This window comes from Ceratotherium simum, chromosome 25 (genome assembly GCF_057802395.1).
Source record: "Ceratotherium simum simum isolate JZ-2026a chromosome 25, ASM5780239v1, whole genome shotgun sequence".
Classification (NCBI taxonomy): domain Eukaryota; kingdom Metazoa; phylum Chordata; class Mammalia; order Perissodactyla; family Rhinocerotidae; genus Ceratotherium; species Ceratotherium simum.
The window spans coordinates 18,992,867-19,012,516 of record NC_141924.1 but is presented as its reverse complement, the minus strand read 5'-3'; the positions used below and the strand labels follow the sequence as shown (position 1 = coordinate 19,012,516).

At 41.8% G+C, this 19,650-nt stretch overlaps 2 protein-coding genes across 2 annotated transcripts in view; one reads left to right on the top strand and one right to left on the bottom strand.

The window, feature by feature from the left end:
* The first annotated feature begins 2,750 nt into the window (after positions 1-2,750).
* On the top strand, positions 2,751-12,597 carry NOPCHAP1 (NOP protein chaperone 1). Its single transcript, XM_087449009.1, has 4 exons — positions 2,751-2,902; positions 4,812-4,898; positions 8,523-8,659; positions 9,578-12,597. Exons 1-4 carry the CDS (start codon positions 2,788-2,790, stop codon positions 9,803-9,805), a joined length of 567 nt encoding a protein of 188 aa, XP_087305135.1. The 5' UTR covers positions 2,751-2,787; the 3' UTR covers positions 9,806-12,597.
* A 1,126-nt stretch (positions 12,598-13,723) lies between these two features.
* ALDH1L2 (aldehyde dehydrogenase 1 family member L2) overlaps positions 13,724-19,650 on the bottom strand; it is a 56,708-nt gene continuing 50,781 nt past the window's right edge. Inside the window, exon 23 of the mRNA XM_087449008.1 lies at positions 13,724-18,644. Within this exon, the coding sequence (XP_087305134.1) occupies positions 18,589-18,644 (56 nt within the window). The 3' untranslated portion in view covers positions 13,724-18,588. The remainder of the gene's footprint in view (positions 18,645-19,650) is intronic.

The window sequence follows — 19,650 nt, the reverse complement described above, 5'->3', positions numbered from 1 at the left end:
CATATAAATTTTAGGATTCTTTGTTTGATTTCTGTGAAAAATGTTGTTGGAACTTTGATAGGGATTGCATTGAATCTATAGATGGCTTTAAGAAGTATGGACATCTTAACTATGTTAATTCTTCCAATCCAAGAGCACAGAATATCTTTCCATTTCTTTGTGTCTTCTTCAATTTCTTTCAGAAATGTTTTATAGTTTTCGGTGTACAGATCTTTCACTTCTTTGGTTAAATTTATTCCTAGATATTTTATTCTTTTTGTTGCGATTGTAAATGGGATGGTATTCTTAATTTCTCTTTCTGCTACTTTGTTGTTAGTGTACAGAAATGCAACTGATTTTTGTATGTTGATTTTGTATCCTGCAACTTGACCATATTCGTTTATTACTTCTAAAAGTTTTCTGGTGGATTCTTTAGGGTTTTCTATATATAAAATCATGTCATCTGCAAATAGTGACAGTTTCACTTCTTCCTTTCCAATTTGGATCCCTTTTATTTCTTTCTCTTGCCTGAGTGCTCTGGCTAGGACTTCCAGTACTATGTTAAATAGGAGTGGTGACAGTGGGCATCCTTGTCTGGTTCCTGTTCTTAGAGGGATGGCTTTCAGTTTTTCACCATTGAGGATGATATTAGCTGTGGGTTTCTCATATATGGTCTTTATTATGTTGAGGTACTTTCCTTCTATACCCATTTTATTCAGAGTTTTTATCATAAATGGATGCTGTATCTTGTCAAATGCTTTCTCTGCATCTATTGAGATGATCATGTGATTTTTATTCTTCATTTTATTAATGTGGTGTATTACATTGATTGATTTGCGAATGTTAAACCATCCCTGCATACCTGGAATAAATCCCACTTGATCATGGTGTATAATCTTTTTAACATATTGTTGTATGCGATTTGCTAGTATTTTGTTGAGGATTTTTGCATTGATGTTCATCAGTGATATTGGCCTGTAATTTTCTTTTTTTGTGTTGTCCTTGTCTGGTTTTGGTATCAGGGTAATGTCAGCTTCGTAGAATGAGTTAGGGAGCTTCCCCCCTCCTCAATTTTTTGGAAGAGTTTGAGAAGGATAGGTATTAAGTCTTCTTTGAATGTTTGGTAGAATTCACCAGGGAAGCCATCTGGTCCTGGACTTTTATTTTTGGGGAGGTTTGTGATTACTGTTTAATCGTCGTCTTCTTTTATCCCTTAAGACAATCCTGTGAAATACTGTTACCCTGATTTTACAGAGGGGGAAATTGAGGTTCAGAGATTGATCTGCCCAAAGTCACAGCTACTCCATGAGCGATTTGGGACTGGATTTAATCCGGGTGGCTGAGTCTGGAGCACCTGTTCAGTTAGAAACAAGCAGAAAAAGGTTGGTCCAAGATTTCTGCTTCTGCTTGGAATCCCGCAGCAGAGGGGTCTGGGCATACTGCAGGTGGTGGATAAATACATTTAAAAGAGTGAAGAGGAAAGGAAACAATCATTGAATTTTTCAATCAGTGAAAGAGTGAAAAGGCAACCTACAGAATGGGAGAAAATATTTGCAAATCATATATCTGATAAGCGGTTGATATCCAGAATATATAAATAACTCCTACAACTCAACACCAACATAACAAATAATCTGATTAAAAAATGGGCAATGAACTTGAATAGACATTTCTCCAAAGTAGATATACAAATGAACAATAAGCACAGGAAAAGATGCTCAACATCACTAATCATTAGAGAAATGCAAATCAAAACTACAGTGAGGTATCACCTCACACCCATTTGGATGGCCACTATAAAAAAAATAAAATAACAAATGTTGGTGAGGATATGGAGAAATTGGAACCCTTATGTACTGCTGGTAGGAATGTTAAGATAGTGCAGCTGCTATGGAAACCAGTATGGAGGTTCTTCAAAAATTAAAAAATAGCATTACCATATGATTCAGTAATCAAACTTTTGGATATAAATCCAAAAGAACTGAAAGCAGGATCTTGAAGAGATATTTGTATACTCATGTTCACTGCAACATTATTCATAACAGATGAAAGGTGGAAGCAGCCCAAATACCTATCAAGGGATGAATGGATAAAGAAAATATGGTATATGCATAGAATGGAATATTATTCAGCCTTAAAGAAGAAGAGAATTCAGTCACATGCTACAACATGGATAAACTTTGAGGACGTTATACTAAGAGAAATACATCAGTTACAAAAAGACAAATACTTTATGATTGCCCTTATATGAAGTATCTGAAGTAGTCAAACTCATAGAAACAGAAATTAGAATGGTGGTTTCCAGAGGCTGGGGGGAGGGGAAAATGGGAGGTTGTTCTATGGATATAGAGGTTCAGCTTTGCAAGAAGAAAAAATTCTAGAGATCTCTTACATAACAATGTGATTATAGTTAACACTTCTGAACTGAGCTCTTAAAAACGGTTGAGATGGTAGATTTTACGTTACGTGTTTTTTTTACCAAAATTAAAAAAATTAAAAGAAAAAATAAATTAAGAGGAGGGCAATCTCATGGTGTGCTGTTCAGGGCAGGATTTATTTAGCTAAAATCCAACGTCGCCAGCTCTTTCATCCAATGACAAGGCCTCCAGAGTCCCAACCTTCCTTTTCCAACGATAGGAACGGCCTCGTGGCTCCGCCAGGTGTCGCCCTCGCTGGGGCCGCCCTCACCCCGCCCCTCTCCCCGCCCACCTCCGAGTTTCCTCCAATCGCAGCCCTGGCCACGCCCCCTGCCGGAGCCTCTTTCCTGCATCCGGGCCTGGGTGGGCTGGCTCTGAAGCCAGGAGAGGCATGGAGGTCCACGGCGAGCCCCAGTCCAGCCCGAGCTGTACGTCGTCCCTCACGGACGGCTCCGGGGCCTCGGTCTCCAAGGAGCTGCTGGCGGCGGGGAGCGGCGGCCGCGGAGGTGACCGGCCGGTGGCGGCGGCTTGGGGCGCGCACGTGCGGCGGGGGCGGGCCGCTCCCTGCCCAGGACCCGCACCCCTGGGAGCAGCCCCCGGCGTGTCCGCAGGGCTCCAGCGTGTCCCCCGCCGTGTGTGTGTGTGTGTGTGTGTGTGTGTGTGTGTGTGTGTGTGGAGGGGGGGCGGGGGTAGGCAGGGGTGGTGGATAGGACGGAGGGGTCGGGGGCAGGCGCCCGGCCGCGGGCCCGGGGGTGGTGGTTCTATTCTGCACGGTGGTGGGCGCCCACTTTGCCGAGCTCCGCTGCACGACACCTCTCCCAAAGGGAAGGCCTTAGGGTCGGCGGTCTGGGTCCAAGCACTTGGCCAGTAGAGGGGGGCGAATATTATGGATTAACTCCCCTCCCCCCCAACTGCGCACAGAACCAGTGGCCTTTAGTGTCGCTCGCTTGTAGAGGGAGACATGGGTCCAGGAAATCCACATAGGATTTCAGACACTATAATAGAGAATTTAAAAGCATCGGTTCGAATCCCGGCTCCACAAGTAATTAGCTGTGGGCCTTTGGGAGAGTTGTTTACCTTCTCAAAGCCTCAGTGTTCACATGTGGAAAATGGAGCTGGTAGTACCTATAGAATTTTTGTGAGAAGGAGAATGCGCCTGAGGGCTTGGGCATATTCTCAGTGAGTGTTCGCTTGAAGAAAAGGTTCTGTGAGAACCCAGAGCATCCAAAGGAGTTATGATAATAATAGCCAGAGCTTGTGTAGTGCTTAGTATCCTCCAGGAATTAACTAATTTAATCCTCACAATAACCCTGTGCAGAAGGTTGTGTTATCTCCATTTTATAGATGAGGAAACTGAGTCATGGTGTATCATACAGATAAGTGACTTGCCTGAGATCGTGTGGCTGGAAAGTGGCAAAATTGAGATTTGAATCCCATCAGTCTGGCTCCAGAATCCGTGCTCTTTACAGTAATCCGATTGCTAGGCCTCAAGTCGTAAGAAACGAATGTTTGTTGAGCTCTGCTTTGTGAGTGGACAGGATTTTTGTACCAGAGTGAAAAGATTTTGCAGGTTTTGGAAAGGAGGTGTGCAAAGCTTTGAGTTTTGAAAGACGAGTCTTGTTCTCTGAGTTCTGATGGGCTGGAGAGTTGGGTTGATTTGAGGAGGAGTGAATGATGAGTCTGAAAAGGTGGAGTTGGGGGACAGAATTTCTCCAAAGGGCTGTTGGACATCTTTGCTGAAGGGGAACTAACCAGGCAGGAATGTTCTAGAGGTGAAGAAACGAATGTTCAAAGAGGTTAGGTAATTTGCCCAATATAATGCAGGTGGTAACCATTTCAGTCACTTAACCGTTATCGTATTCTGTACTGCTTCCTCTGCTCTGTCATTGCAGACCTGCATTAGTGACTGTTGGCTTTCCAATCTAGATCAGAAGGTGCAGTTTAGTGCGTTGGTGACACAGATGTATGAGACAGGCTTAAGAAAGGGGAGATGGGGGGCCGGCCTGGTGGGGTAGCGGTTGAGTGTGCGCCCTCCGCTGCAGCGGCCCAGTGCCCGGACCCCAGGCACAAGCCGATGCACCACTCGTCAAGCCATGCTGTGGCGGCGTCCCATATAAAGTAGAGGAAGATGGGCACAGATGTTATCCCAGGGCCAGTCTTCCTCAGCAAAAAGAGGAGGATTGGCAACAGATGTTAGCTCAGGGCTAATCTTCCTCACAAGAAAAAAAAAAAGACTGGGGAGATGGATGTACGTAAAGAGCTAAAATGTTCTAATGGAACTTGGAGTGCTTCTTTTTTTCAAAGCCTTTTGGGAAGTGAGGAATGGTCAAGAGTTGAGAGTGGTCATGGAAAGCCTGCTGTGATGGGCTCCTGTTTCTTTATGCTATAGTAAATTAAATGTGTTTGTGTTTTCAGGTATATGGGACAGGTTGCTCATCAACTCCAAGCCTAATTCCAAGAAGAATTCCACTCTTCAAACAGTTCGGATAGAGAGGAGTCCCTGTAAGTACCCTTCTCTCGCTCTCTCTTTCTCTCTTTCTCTCAAGAACCCTCTCTGATGTTCACTTCTACCTAGTCAGTTATTTGATGGGACAGTCTCTGCCTTCATGGTCAGATGTCAAACCACAGAGTGTCCGGCAGAGCAGGTCTTACTTGGGATTTACACTGTTAGGTCAGTACACAAGGATAGAATTTCTTACATTATTTCCCTGCTTTAAGAGGGTAACTTTTCCCAGAAAAACTCGTGGGATGAATTTTTGGAAATCAAAAACAATTATTGTTAATCTCTATGGGAAATTTTTTTTAGAGGTTGCTGAGCCCCAAATTTACTACACAAATATGGGAAAACACCAGCACATCCCATTAAATTGGACACAATTTCTTAAATGGTAAATGTTACTTGTACTACTAAATCATAGGGCCAGTTCTCTTCATTAATTACTCTATAATATTGCTGTACTGCACAATCATAAATATGTACCACACTCAGACTTTGTTCATAGAGCATTCATGTAATACTCACCATCTGTGTAATTCACTCTTCATGTTTAAAAAAAAGAATAAAGACAAGAACTCAGTGAAAACAATGTAAATGATGCATGAGGTTCTGTGAGTAGACTAAGAAATCATGAGTATTCTAAGAGGAGAACTTAACCTTAGGATGCAGTAAATTGGCAACAGGTGAAATGGCCGCATGGTGGCTTTCCATTCAAATACAAGTTTTTGTGTGGACAAAGGTTTTCATTTTGGTGGGGTACATACCTAAGAGTGGGATTGCTAGGTCTTTTTTTTTTTATAATTTTATTTATTTATTTTTTCCCCCCAAAGCCCCAGTAGATAGTTGTGTGTCATAGCTGCACATCCTTCTAGTTGCTGTATGTGGGACGCGGCCTCAGCATGGCCGGAGAAGCGGCGCGTCGGTGCGCGCCCGGGATCTGAACCCGGGCCGCCAGCAGCAGAGCACGCGCACTTAACCGCCAAGCCACGGGGCTGGCCCATGGGATTGCTAGGTCTTATGGAAAGTATTGTATAAAGATGAAATTGCCAAACTATTTTCCAAAGTTGGGTATACCATTTTGCATTCCCGTCAGCCAGGTACCACACATGGTGTGGTGTTTTTAATTTTAGCTATTCTAGTGTGTATGTAGTGGTATTGCATTGTGATCTTAATTTGTTTCTCTGTAGTGCCTAATGATGTTGGACATCTTTTCACGTGCTTATTCACTGTTTATGTGTCTTTGGTGAAGTGTCTGTTCAAATCTTTAGCCCATTTTAAAAATCAGGTTGTTTGTCTTGTTAAAAACAACATTTTTTGTACTGCAGGCCTGCTGATGATGAATTCACCCACCTTTATATGTCTGAGAAAGTATTTATTTTGTTTTGGGTTTTGAAAGATGTTTTCCATGGATATATAGTTCTAGCTTGACAGGTTTTAAAATTTTCTTAATCTTTCAGTACTTTAAAGATATTGCTCTGCTGCCTTCCAACTTGCATTGTTTCTGATGAGAAGTCGACTGATGTCATTCTTATGTTTGTCATGTATGTAATATTTCCTTTTTTCTCTGGCTTTTTTAAGATTTTCCTTTTTTTTTTTTTTTTTTTGTGAGGAAGCTCGGCCCTGAGCTAACATCTGCCAATCCTCCTCTTTTTGCTGAGGAAGACTGGCCCTGGGCTAACATCCGTGCCCACCTTCCTCTACTTTATGTGGGATGCCGCCACAGCATGGCTTGACAACTGGTGCATTGGTGCGCGCTGGGGATCTGACCTGGCGAACCCCGGGCCGCCGCAGCAGAGCACGTGCACTTAACCGCTTGCGCCACTGGGCTGGCCCCCCTTTAAGATTTTCTTTATCACTGTTTTTCACCAATTCGATGGTGATGTGTTGTAGTTTTCTTTGTGGTTCCTGAGCTTGGAGTCTGTTGAATTTCTTAGATCTGTGGGCTTATAGTTTTCATCAAATTTGGGAAATTTTTGGTCATTTTTTTCTTCAGACGTCTTTTTCTGTCTACTCTTATGTTGTTGTGTGCTGGATATTGTTTTATTCTGTTTAGAAGAACTACAGCTGGCCTGGCTTCAGGGTTTAGCATGTACTCTTCTAGAGGACCACAGAAATATCTGGCTTCCCAGAATCGTGGTTCCTGCCACACACGTGGGTACTTGTTTTGCTCCACATGATTCGTTAAAAACCAAAGCAGAACAAAATCACCTGATCTCCGTCTGTGGTAATAGATTTAAATCTACAGACACAGAAATACCTTTATTTTTATCAGTAATTTCTCTTCACATGTATCTGAAAGGGCACGAGAGCTAACATTGACTCACTATTTAGTATGTGCCAGACATCGTGTGGGACTTTGTTAGTATGTGACCTCATGTAATCCTTCTAGGAGTGCTATTTTACAATTAAAGGCCATTTTTTGACTTTTACCATCATTTTCTTTTCTTCCTCCATACTCTGGACATTTTAGTCATCTGTCGTGTAGCTGTGTCAGTGACTTAACAAGTTTTGAGAACTCATCATGTGCATAGTTAGGTGCTGGGCCTCTTTTGAGAGACGAGGAGATTAGCTATCCCTTGTTTGTTGACTCCCCTGTACTAAGCGTAGTGCCTGGCAATTATCACCCCTGGTTTACAGATGAGTAAACTGAGATTTCAAATGGTTAAATTAAATGTATTAGTTAGGATTCCGGTGATTGTAAATGACTGAAATCCAGCTCAGATTGCCTTAAGCAAAAAAAAAAAAAAAAAAAGAAATTACGTTGGCTCGTTTTATTGGGGGAAAAAGTGATTTCAGAAACATCTGCATCCATGTGCTCAGTGTCATCAGGAGTCTGCTGCTCTGTGCCCCTTAGCTCTGCTTTCCTAGGTGTTGGCTTAATGTAGCGCAGGCTTTTCCCCCATGTGTGGCACACTGGCCAGTTTATCAGCAGCACCAGACTTACATACGGCAGCTCAGTCAGTCAGTCATCACTGAGAAAGAAGGTTCTCTTTCTCAACAGTCAAACCATGTCCCAGGGTGATCTCGCATTGGCCCGACTAGATCACGGTGTCACTGTGTATGCCACTGAACCGAATCGTGGTGGCCAAGGTTGTGGAACATATAGGCACACACGGGGTGAGGGGCAGGAGTGACTGAGAGTGACAGAGCCTAAAAGGAAAGTCAGGGTTATGTTATCAGAAGAGAGGAGAATGGATGTTAGGCAGGTAAAAACAACCACTACTTAATTAACATGCCCAAGGTGATTCAGACAGAGTAAGAGGTGGAACTGAGATTCTATTAATAACCTTGTCAGGCTGCCCCCAAAGCCTGGTGCACTTAACTATTAAGTCACCCTACCTCCTTATTCAGTTACTGTTTGTTGGATGCCAGCCTTCTAGGAGGTTACAGATCTGGGGATATATGACAAACAAATAAAACATTGGGAAACAATTAATTGCTGAATTGTGAGGTCCTATGGATGGAGGTTTTTCAAATGGAAAACATTAGAAAGATTTTTTCATTATAATTATTGTTATTATTATTACTATTAGATTCAGAAGTGTTTTACAGGAAATTCTGGATTTTAAAATTTGAAGTTTGACCAAATACTAACATAAATCTTGATAAACTGTGTTTTCTCTCATTAGTATTGGACCAAGTACAGTCCTTTCTCCCACAGATGGCCCAGGCAAATGAAAAGCTAAGAAAAGAAATTGCAGCTGCACCACCTGGTCGTTTCAATATTGAAAATATTGATGAGACTCTTGGAGAAGTTATACAAATGGTAATTCGGCTTTGTTTTCATTTCATGAAGTAAAATTACCAGTGTGCCGTGTCACCAAAAAAAGAGAGAACGTTTCCATTTTAATTCCGAGTGTTACTTTCCTTCCTTCCTGGAAGGTCAGCTCATGTTTCCAGTTCAGCGTAGGTACTTGGTCATTTTATGATTAAGGATCTTACTGATCAGTAAGCTTCCCTGGGTGAAGTTGAAGGATTTAGTAATACAGAATCTTAGGAGGGCTTTTTCAAATCAAATATTACATTTGTTATCTTGAAGTATTCGTTGACTAACTGAGTTTTTTTCTACCACTTAAAAATATAAAAACCATTCTTAGCTCACGAGCTAAACCAAAACAGGCAGCAGGCTGGTTTGGGGCTACAGGCCGTAGTTTGCCAACGCCTGCTCAGAAACGTAAGGATTCTGTTGCTGTTGTTGCTGAGTCTCTAGGACGCAGTATGATGCCTGGCTCACATTAATATTTGTTGAGTGAATGTTGACTGTATTCAGGATATAGAGAATTGGGTTGTGGGGGACTTTTTAGACGTGTAGTAAATGTAAATCATTAGAGTGGACTCTGGTAACTGGAACAATACAAGTGCCACATTGTATTAAAAACATTTCTGAGCCAGCCCCGATGGCCTAGTGGTTAAAGTTCTGTGCTTTACGCCTCAGCAGCCCAGGTTTGTTTCCTGGTTGCAGAACCACACCACCCATCTGTCAGTAGCCATGCTGTGGCGGCAGCTCACATAGAAGAACCAGAAGGACTTACCACTAGGATATACAACTGTGCACTGGGGCTTTGGGGGAGGAAAAAAAAATTCTTGTCCTTTGTGCTTCAATATTTGTGCTAAATGTTGGTCGTTCCCAATGTTGTTTTTACAACTTTTTAGAAATAAATTTCCCACGTGGTGCTTTTTGCAGGATGTGGCCTTGTTTGAGATGAATCAATCTGATTCAAAAGAAGAGGACAGTTCAGAAGAGAGTTCACAAGACAGTTCAGAGGACGGTTCAGAATCCGAGGACGAAGATGACAGCAGCGATTCTGAAGTCACCATAGACAACATTAAGCTTCCTCATTCAGAAGATGGAAAAGGCAAGATAGAGGTTTTGGACAGTCCTGCCAGTGAAAGAAAAGAAATAGTGAAATAAATGGTCTAAGAATCAGGTGATCTAGGCCTGCTAATTCTGTGAAAAAGAATGTGGTTCGCGGGTTGTTTTGCATTTCAGCTACCTATGGTGCTTTTATGGAATATTGCATGTATTTTGTTTCTCGGAGAAACAGAAGCTGGCTTTTAAAGAGTTGGATAGGATATTTGGGAATCTCTAAGAGTAGCCTGTCTTTGATCTCATGCTAAAGAGATTTGGTTTAGAAAGCTTAACTATATGTATGGTGATGAGTGAATTTGTTGGCATCTTCTTTCTTCAGCATAGACTTCAGAAATATCAAACTTATTTTAAGGTAAAAATACAAATCACCTGTTTGTTTCTGCTTTAAATTATCCTCTTGGATAAAACAACCTAGGGTTTTTTAATCAATTCAAATTTATTTGTTACCATCAAAATGGGTTCAATGAGGAAGAAATTTTTCACAAAGAAAAGAATCACTTATATTTAGCTGTCCTCAGGCAGATCTACTTTGATTTAAAAAAAATATTCCTTTGCAGTTTGAGCTGGAAAACTTGTGCTCTGTGGTTTAATCACTGCTGGTGACTCTGCAGCCATTAAATGCATGTAGAATTTACTGGTTGGAAAAATTTGTGAGTTTTTTCTTTTCTTTTTTTCATAAAGCAAATTTTTTTTTGTTTCAGCTGTTAAAACTATTCCACATGGTTGCTCATGGTTTGAAACTTATCAAATGTAGAAAATAAGGGACACCACAGGAAAAATAGGGCACAGTACCAAAGAAGGTAACAACTGGTTTTCCCTTTCAAGGGTCAGCATGATGCTGTGCTGGATTCGCCTTTCTGCCTCATCCTTGACCTTATATAATTTGTTTCCGAGTTCATCTGCCGTGGGACTGGCTTTGCTCAGGATATAGACCTGAGAATTTAAAGGATTATCTCTGAGGGGTTGAGCTGATGGACTTTTGCCCCCTAATGTTTTAGGGCTCTCTTTTAACTATTTTTTCCTACTCCTCACATTAGCCCAAGACATCTTTTAAATATTCAGAAGATAATTTCAAGTGTCTTTCTGGTATTTCCCATTGGAAATTGGAACCATCTCTTCCAGGCTGTGCCTTATGAAATATATGAAGAAATGAACAAGATCTGGATATGTGATTTCTCAGCTGGAAAGGGTATTATGTTTGTAGCACCAGACACAACTGTGATGTATTATTGGTGTAAATATTTAAAGATTGTCTTGTACCAGATAATATATTATGCTACATTGTGGGAAGAGTTGCATTTGTCTGGTTCACTACTTAGCATGGTGCATGGTACGCATTAGGCACTGAATAATGTTAAATGAATTAACGGGTATACGAGGGTGTACAGGACATTTTAAGCCATGGTAGGCTGCTCCAGGCAGGGGGATATGAAGGTGTAACTTCACAGGAAATACACTAGAAATAGACTGAGTGATCAGTGAAAGAGTCTAGTTAGTCTAGAAATACATACTCATTTGTAGAATTTTAATATTTTTCTCCTGCCATGGCTATCTCATGTAATGCAGCTGGGCTTCCTATACAGTAAAAGTAGTCAACTAAATTCAGGTCCTTTGGACATTCTTATGACATAGGAGAAAAGGGAAAAACAGAAATTTAATATATGTTAAGGATGTCATTTTAAGTAAATGTAAAATGGATGAATTAATACACAATGTCAAAACTGGCTAACGATTTCAAACAAGGTTAGATTCTAGCTGCATACCATGTGCTAAGATAAATTATATGTGGATTAAAGATTTAAATATAAAGAAATAAAATTGTGAGTTCCATTCTAAAACATAGGTGAATATTTACTAATGAAATTGGGCAAAAGGTTTTTTTAAGAGCAGAACATCAAAGCCTGAAATCATAAAGGAAAAGAGCACAAAACTCATCCACATAAATAGTGAAAACTAGTGAGTGGCGAAGAAATTTAAAAGGAAGGGACAGATTGGGAAAAACATTTGCAATATAAGACAAAGAATGAGTGTCATTAATATATAAAGGGCTCTTACAAATTAGTAAAAAAACAACTAATATCACAATAGTGAAAAGGCCATAGGACGTGAACAAGTAATTCACAGGAAAAAAATGTTCAACCCCTTTCATCAAAGAAATGTAAATGAAACCAAGATTGTAATCTTTACCTATCAAATTGGCAGATGAAACAATAGCTGGTACTTACTGAGCCCTTTCTGTGTGTCAGCCACTGTTCTAAGTGTTTTACGTTTAAGAGTTACCACCAGTCATAAGATATATTTAAATTTCTTGGGTTTTACATTTAACATTTGTGTACTTTGTGTATGTTACACCTTAATTAAGCTGTTTTGTTTGTAAGCAGTTTGCCTTACAGTCTCCTGGAAACTAAATCACCATTGGGCTTAGGTTGGTCTGACCCTGCCTGATGCTTAGGAGTGATGTGATGGCAGCCATTGGAGAATGGTTCCATCCCTGCTAAGGGTGATGAAATGTTCTCCTCAAACTTGTGGGGTGTTATCTTTCTATGGCTCTGTGACCGTTATAAATTAGAAACTTAGGTGTAATCGTCTTTGAAGCAAAAATTTCATTCTGAATGAATCTCTTGTCTATTTTTACAATTGTCTATCAGTTATGGTGTTTAGAAAAAAACTGCCTTGCAAAGTAGTTGGTATTGTGCCTGTATCCACTACTCTGGGATGAAAGGCAAGAGAGGTGGAGTCTTCTTTTCATTTGTATTCTCTCAGTGGGAATGTACAATACATGTTCACTAAATTATTTTTTTTCTCTTTATGTCAGTAAAGTAATTCATCTTAAACATCAGTGGTTTCACAATCATGGAGAAAGAAGACAGGGTATATATGACTGGTAGACTTTTCCCAAAAGTTTAATGTTGGCATCTCTGTGGTTGACTCCTCATCATCGTTCATGGAAAACCCTTGCCAGTGATTGGTTTGGGAATGGGCACATGACAGAACCTTCCCAAGGAGGCACGAGCAAAGTCTTGTTAGTAGACTTTTGGCAAGGAAGGTATTTCTCATTCCTAAAAAGGAGGCACGTGAAGAGGTGGTTCCTTTCTTCTGAAAGGAGAAAGGACGGGATATCTTATAACTGGATATGATTCCTGGAACTGCTATCTAGTGGCCATAAATAGAGCCAGGCCTTGAGGGTACAGTCAGCACACAAGGATAGCAGAGAGAAGCAAAGAACATCATTGAGGGGCTGGCCCGGTGCTGTAGTGGTTAAGTTCACGTGCTCCGCTTTGATGGCCTGGGGTTTGTGGGTTTAGATCCTAGACACAGACCTACACACTGCTCATCAAGCCATGCTGTGGTGGCGTCCCACATACAAAATAGAGGAAGATGGGCACAGATGTTAGCTCAGAGACAATCTTCCTCAAGCAAAAAGAGGAAGATTGGCAGCAGGTGTTAGCTCAGGGCCAATCTTCCTCACCAAATGAAAAAAAAGAACATTGAGTCACTGTGTTGAATAACTCTGTAGACTGAGCTATCGCTGGACACAATAAATTTCCTAACCATTAAAAAAAGAAAGATTACCACCTTATGAGGTATTCTGCTTAAACCCACTTCACAGATGAGAAAAGTGGCATGGAGATGCTAAGTAAATTTCCTAAGACCTCACAATAGGTAAGTGGGGGAGCCGAGTTTTAAGTTCAGTCAGCCACACCTATTCATCACAAACTTACCAGACCAGTCACTATGCCATGAGCACAGGCTCGGGGGCTGTCTGGATCAGATCCCAGCCCAGCCACTCACCTCAGTTTCTCCATTTCTAAAATGGGAATAACAGTATCTTCCGTCATGGGGTTTTGGTAAGAAATTAATGAGTTAATACACATCATGCACTTAGAGCAGTCCTCAGTAAATGTGAGGTATTATGATGCTACAAGCACAATACACATGGTGGCAAAAACTTGGGGGAAACTATTAGTAAGATTATAGATTGCTATATCCTTTGACACAGAAATCCCACTTCTAGGAATTTATCTTAATTAAATAATTATAGCTTTGTTCACAAATTTCTATAGATTTATTGCGACGTTTAAAATAGCAAATAGCAACGATATGTCCAACGTATACGTGTAAATGTCCAACGTATACGTGTAAATGTCCAATGTATACGTGTAAATGTCCAACAGTAGAGAACAAGTTGAATTAAAGCCACTGAAGATATGAAGAAGTATGTTTATTGACATAGAAAGATGCTTATATATTAATTGAGAAAGTGGGTAACAAAGTTATACAGTATTATACTAATTCTTTAAAAAAGTATGTACTCATCGATAAAGTCTGGAACAATCTCAAAGATCATCTGTGGTTATTTCTGTGTGGAGAGTTTATGGTTGAGTCTTACCTTCCTGTTTTACGTATTTTTTACGTAATTAGGTATTATTTAATCATTTACAAAATCCACTTGGGTATTTGTGTAACAGTAATGATAATAATCCCCCCCACCCATCATGTCCCACATGTGGTAATCTTCTAGCCCAGGTTTCTTTCGACAGCTTTTATTTTCTTGGAGGGCAGGTATGGGGGATCCTGACTTGGTTTCTCACCCTGTCTCTAGCCACTTGCACAAAAGCTTTTGCAGATAATGTCCATTCTGCTTGGTTTTTCAGGTCGGCAAATATTTACTGTGTGCCTGCTCTTCGCTGCCCAGGCCCTGATGTAGGCATTGGCAATAAAAGTCGTCTCAGCTCAGTTAAGGACCATCAGCTTCATTGCCTGAGTGCCTGTTCTGCCACTTCAAAACCATATGATTTGGGCAGGTTACATAACCCCTTTCATTTGAAAGCAAATATTTATGGGGGTCCTCCTGCATATTAGGCGCTGGAGATACAGCATTGAACGAAAGAAGCACCTACTCCGGAAGCTTACTTTCTAATGGGGAGAGATTGACGATAAATAAATATGTGCCAGGTTGTGAAAAGTGCTGTGGAAATAATGCAGGATAAGGAGAGTAAAGAATGACAGGGCAGATGAGGTATGCATGTGTGGCATGTGCTAGAAAATATGTCTCTACTAAGATGACAATTGAGGAGAGACCTGAAGGAAGTGGGGTAGCCAGCCAGGAGGTTGTATGTAGGGAAAGAGTTTCAGAAAGAGGCAGTGGTGTGTGGGCACTGGCTTGTGCTTGTTCTGATTGTGCACATCTCTCCCCACCTCCCTGTTCAGTGAAGTCAAATTGGTAGCTTGAAATCAGCCTCAATGAGAGCATTTAGACACAGAAGTCCACAAATGCTACAAGAGTTGGGTTTTTTCCCCCCTTAGAGAGCCATTTGTTATTTACCAGGACACCACGGGGAAGAGGGAGCAGTAAGTGCAAAGGCCCGGAGGTAGGAGTGTGCTTGGTCTGAGGAACGTCAAGGCAGCCAGGGTGGCTAGACAGAGTGAAAGGGAAATTGATAGGGGATGAGGTCAGAGGTATCCAGGAGCAAGGTCGATAGGACTTTGTAGGCCATGGTAAGTACACTGGACTTTATTCTAAGTGAGTTGGGGGCCATTGGAAGGTTTTGAGCAGGGAAGTGACACCATCTGACTTAAGCTTTGAACAGAAGCACACAGAAGAATCAGGAAGACCAGTTGGGAGACTTTGGCCATAACCTAGACGAGATGATGGTGGCTCAGTAGTGGAGCTGGTAAGAAGAGCACTTCAATTTACTCATTTTTCAGATGTTGTGAAGATAGCATTTAAAAGTGGTTAGCATAGTGTCTAGCACACAAGAGACCCTCAGTAAATGAGAGCGGTTGCTATTATTATTGACAAAATGCCCATCCTGGGGGTGAAGGAGGGGTGCTCATGTCTAGGTACGAAGGCAAATAATTTCAGCACCAAGTATTAAGTACTATGTTCCAGACAAGTGAGAGCACAGAGGAGAGATACTTAAACCAAGTTGAGGGTAAGAAAGGCCAACAAGAGTGTTTGGGCGAAAGGGCACTGCTTTAGGAAGGCTTGGGGAAGAGGATTAGAAGGAATGTAGAACTGCATCAAGTGTCCACACCTCCCCAATTCGGGTGACATCAGACCACAGCTTTATCCTTTAGTTTAGCAAAATAAACAACGATCTGAAGGAACAGGGGTAATCTAATTATTCGGTGTGTTAATTAAATCACCTGGTAGGCTGTGGCTCATTATGTTCCAATTCACATTCACAGGTAATTTTATGAATTCCACAGAGCCTTTGATTCTGATCAGCAGATATAAAAGCTCAAGCTAGTAAGAACTTTAATGTTTTTCCCCCGCCCCCAAAGCCCCAGTAGATAGTTGTATGTCATAGCTGCACATCCTTCTAGTTGCTGTATGTGGGATGCGGCCTCAGCATGGCTGGACAAGCGGTGCGTCGGTGCGCGCCCGGGATCCGAACCCGGGCCACCAGCAGCGGAGCATGTGCACTTAACCGCTAAGCCACGGGGCTGGCCAGCCTGTAAGAACTTTAGAACTCGCTAGGCAAAAGGAGTTCTTAATCTGAGGCGCAAGCATGGGCTTTAGGAGGTCTGTGGATCCCTTGAAGATATTTGCAGAATTAGGTGTGTGCACATGAATTTTGGGGGTAGAAGTGGGACAGAGGGGTCCACAGCTGTTATCAGATTCTCAAAGACGTTTGTGGCTCAAAGAAGATTAAAAACACTGCTACTGAGATTAATCGTAGAGGGTAAAACCAGTCCAGAAGAAGGGTATGTTTTTGTTTGCCATTTTATCTATCATTAAAATATTTGGTAAAGTGCTATTTTAATTCACATCATACCAGTTAAAACACTGCGTTTAAAAGTGGTTCCTTTGGGGCTGGCCCCGTGGCATAGCGGTTAAATATGTGCGCTCCACGACTGGCAGCCTGGGTTCAGATCCCGGGCGTACACCGATGCACCGCTTGTCAGGCCATGCTGTGGCGGTGTCCCATATAAAGTGGAGGAAGATGGGCGCAGATGTTAGCCCAGGGCCGGTCTTCCTCAGCAAAAAGAGGAGGATTGGCATGGATGTTAGCTCAGGGCTGATCTTCCTCGCAAGAAAAAAAAAAAAAAGTGGTTCCTTTACTAATAAGGCCTTTGTCCTTTTTTTCAAATATGAACTGTCAGTTTGGACCCAGAGAGTATACATTGTAATTTAGAATTTCAGCTCTGCCAGGCTCTGATGGTCAATGAGCTCCAGTGTAATAACCAATGCTTATGGGCAAAACGTGCTCTATTGATCCTGCCAGGATCATACCTGCTATTCTTCCCTTTGAATGTTTTCTGCCTCTGGTTTCGCACTGCTGCTTATCGATCATTGATTCCCTGTATTCCCCTGACGTTAAGTTGCCAAGTCTCCAAAGTTACAAGTACTGCCTATGGGCTTCTTCAGAGCCAAAGAGAAAAATTTACCTTTAAAGCGAGGGTGAGTAGGGGCTGGCCCCGTGGCCTAGTGGGCAAGCTCAGCATGCTGCACTTTGGTGGCCTGGGTTCTCAGGTTTGGATCCCAGGCCCAGACCTACACCACATGTTATAGCCATGCTGTGGTGGTGTCCCACATATAAAAGAGGAAGATGGGCACAGACGTTAGCCCCGGGCTAATCTTCCTCAGCAAAAAGAGGAAGATTGGCAACGGATGTTAGCTCAGGGCCAATCTTCCTCAAAAAAAAAAAAAAAGGAAAACAAGATATCCTGTGAAGGATGAGTGAACTGCAGAAAGAAAAGAAAAGCAACCCTTTTCCTTGGACCATTGTCATTCCAGTGCTGCTGTATCAGGCACTGTGTCAGAACAATGAATGAGAAAAGGGGTATAGGAATTGATGACTACTGAAAAGTGTTGTAGGGAAATTAATTCTTTAGTTAATGTATCTCAATACATACTTTGTCGTGATGGGGGAGACAGTTAACTCCTATTGAGTATTTACCATGAACAAAGCACACTGCAAGGTGCTTTCCTTATATTATTGCATTGAATCCTCATAATAAGGCTCCTGAGGGAGGCATTACTGTCCCCATTTTACAGATAAGGAAGCTGAGGCTCAGAGAAGTTGCGTAAGTTTCCTAAAGTCGCATAGATGGTAAGATCGTACGATGTGAACCAACATCAGCCTCCAAAAGCTATTTACTTTCTACTATATCATACTGTAAAATTCACTGTAAAAGCTATTGTGAAGAATTTAAACTATTTGGGGCCAGAGATCATGCCATTAAATTTTGCATACTCCTCAGAACACAGTAGAGTACCTGCTACCTAGTAGGTACTCAAGAACTGTATGTGGGTTGGCCACCCATCCCAGTGGGTTGAAAAATAGACCCTCAAAGGCACAAGGATGTATCTTATTTCCAATTATGAAAAAAAAGAACTTCCTTCACATTTTTTACAGGATATACTGTTCCTTGAGAGCAAAGTTATAGTAAGTCTTTTAAATAACCCCATGTGTATGGTTCAGAGGTTAAAACCTGTACATATTACACAAGGGTTCCAAAAAATGCACCTTGTGTATTACAGCTGCATGACATCGACATTTTCAGGATGAACAACCGTGACTAGATTAGTCCTAGTGGGGAAAAAAGGAGCTTGATATGTTACAAATAAGTGTGATATGCAACATAGTCAAAACCCAACCACTAGAAATCATTTTAAGGTATAAAAGGCGTAATAGAAAATATTCAGGCACATGTGAAAATGCTTAGACAAGTGGCCTGACCCTCCTCACAGTCTATGTGCGTATTTTCTGGTTCATGGCTGATCCCTCCTTCCTCAGCACACCCAGGCTTCTTGAGTGTGTGGAGAGTCGAGGAGTGGTGCTGTCTGCCAAGGGCTTCCTGATGATGGCACTGCTCTAATATTCCAGCGTCACCGTCTTGGTTTTGAGGTATTCGTTTAGAGCTTCCTCACCTGGGGAAGAGACAAGCAGTTGATGGACCATGTTCACAGGTGTACGTGATGTCACCAGGCTTTCAGACACAAGTGTTTAGGTGCATAGGTGACTAAGCAAATAGAATGTGCTTCTCAAACTTTAAATTTCACGTGAATCACGGGAAGATCTTGTGAAAACTGCAGATTCTGATTCGATTAAGTCCGTGTAGGCCCCAAGATTATGTGTTTCTAACCATTCTCTGATGATGCTGATGCTCACGGTCCACACGTTGAGGAGCAAGGACCTAGACCAGCTACCAGGTCTTCTAAGGACCAGAGTGTTCGCTTGGTCAGTCTCCCCCCGAAACCTTTCTCCTTTATTTCCCTGCTTGATGACAGACTCTCCATCTCTGCCCTTTGCCCACTTAGGCTGAAAAGAAGTGATCAGGATACTGCCCTTCAATTACATTAAATGAAGCAGAGTCGAGCAGAGGAAAGAAAGTTTGAGATCATTTAGTCTAATCTTATTTTATTTTATTTATTTATTTTTATGTGAGGAGGACTAGCCCTGAGCTAACATCTGATGCCAATCCTCCCCTTTTTTCTTGAGGAAGATGGACCCTGAGCTAACAACCGTGGCCATCTTCCTCTACTTTATATGGGACGCCGCCACAGCACGGCTTAACAAGCGATGTGTCGGTGCGTGCCGGGGATCTGAACCTACGAACCCCGGGCCGCCGCAGCAGAGCGCATGCACTTAACCGCTTGCGCCACCGGGCCGGCCGTTAGTCTAATCTTATTTTAAAGATAAGGAAAATGCAGTTTTCCTGATTTACGTAGTATGTTAGAAATGCAGAAGGGCTTATCCAGGCAAAAAATAAATAGGTCTGCCTTTCTGTTTCTATTTTGAGCTGGAGCAATCATCGATTTCTACAGCAAAGGGCATGAATACCGCAGGTGAAAATAAGTACGTGATTCTGGAAGCTGAGCTAAACCAAGAGTTCTTAACCTTATATTAGAATCACCTTGGGGAGCTTTTAAAACT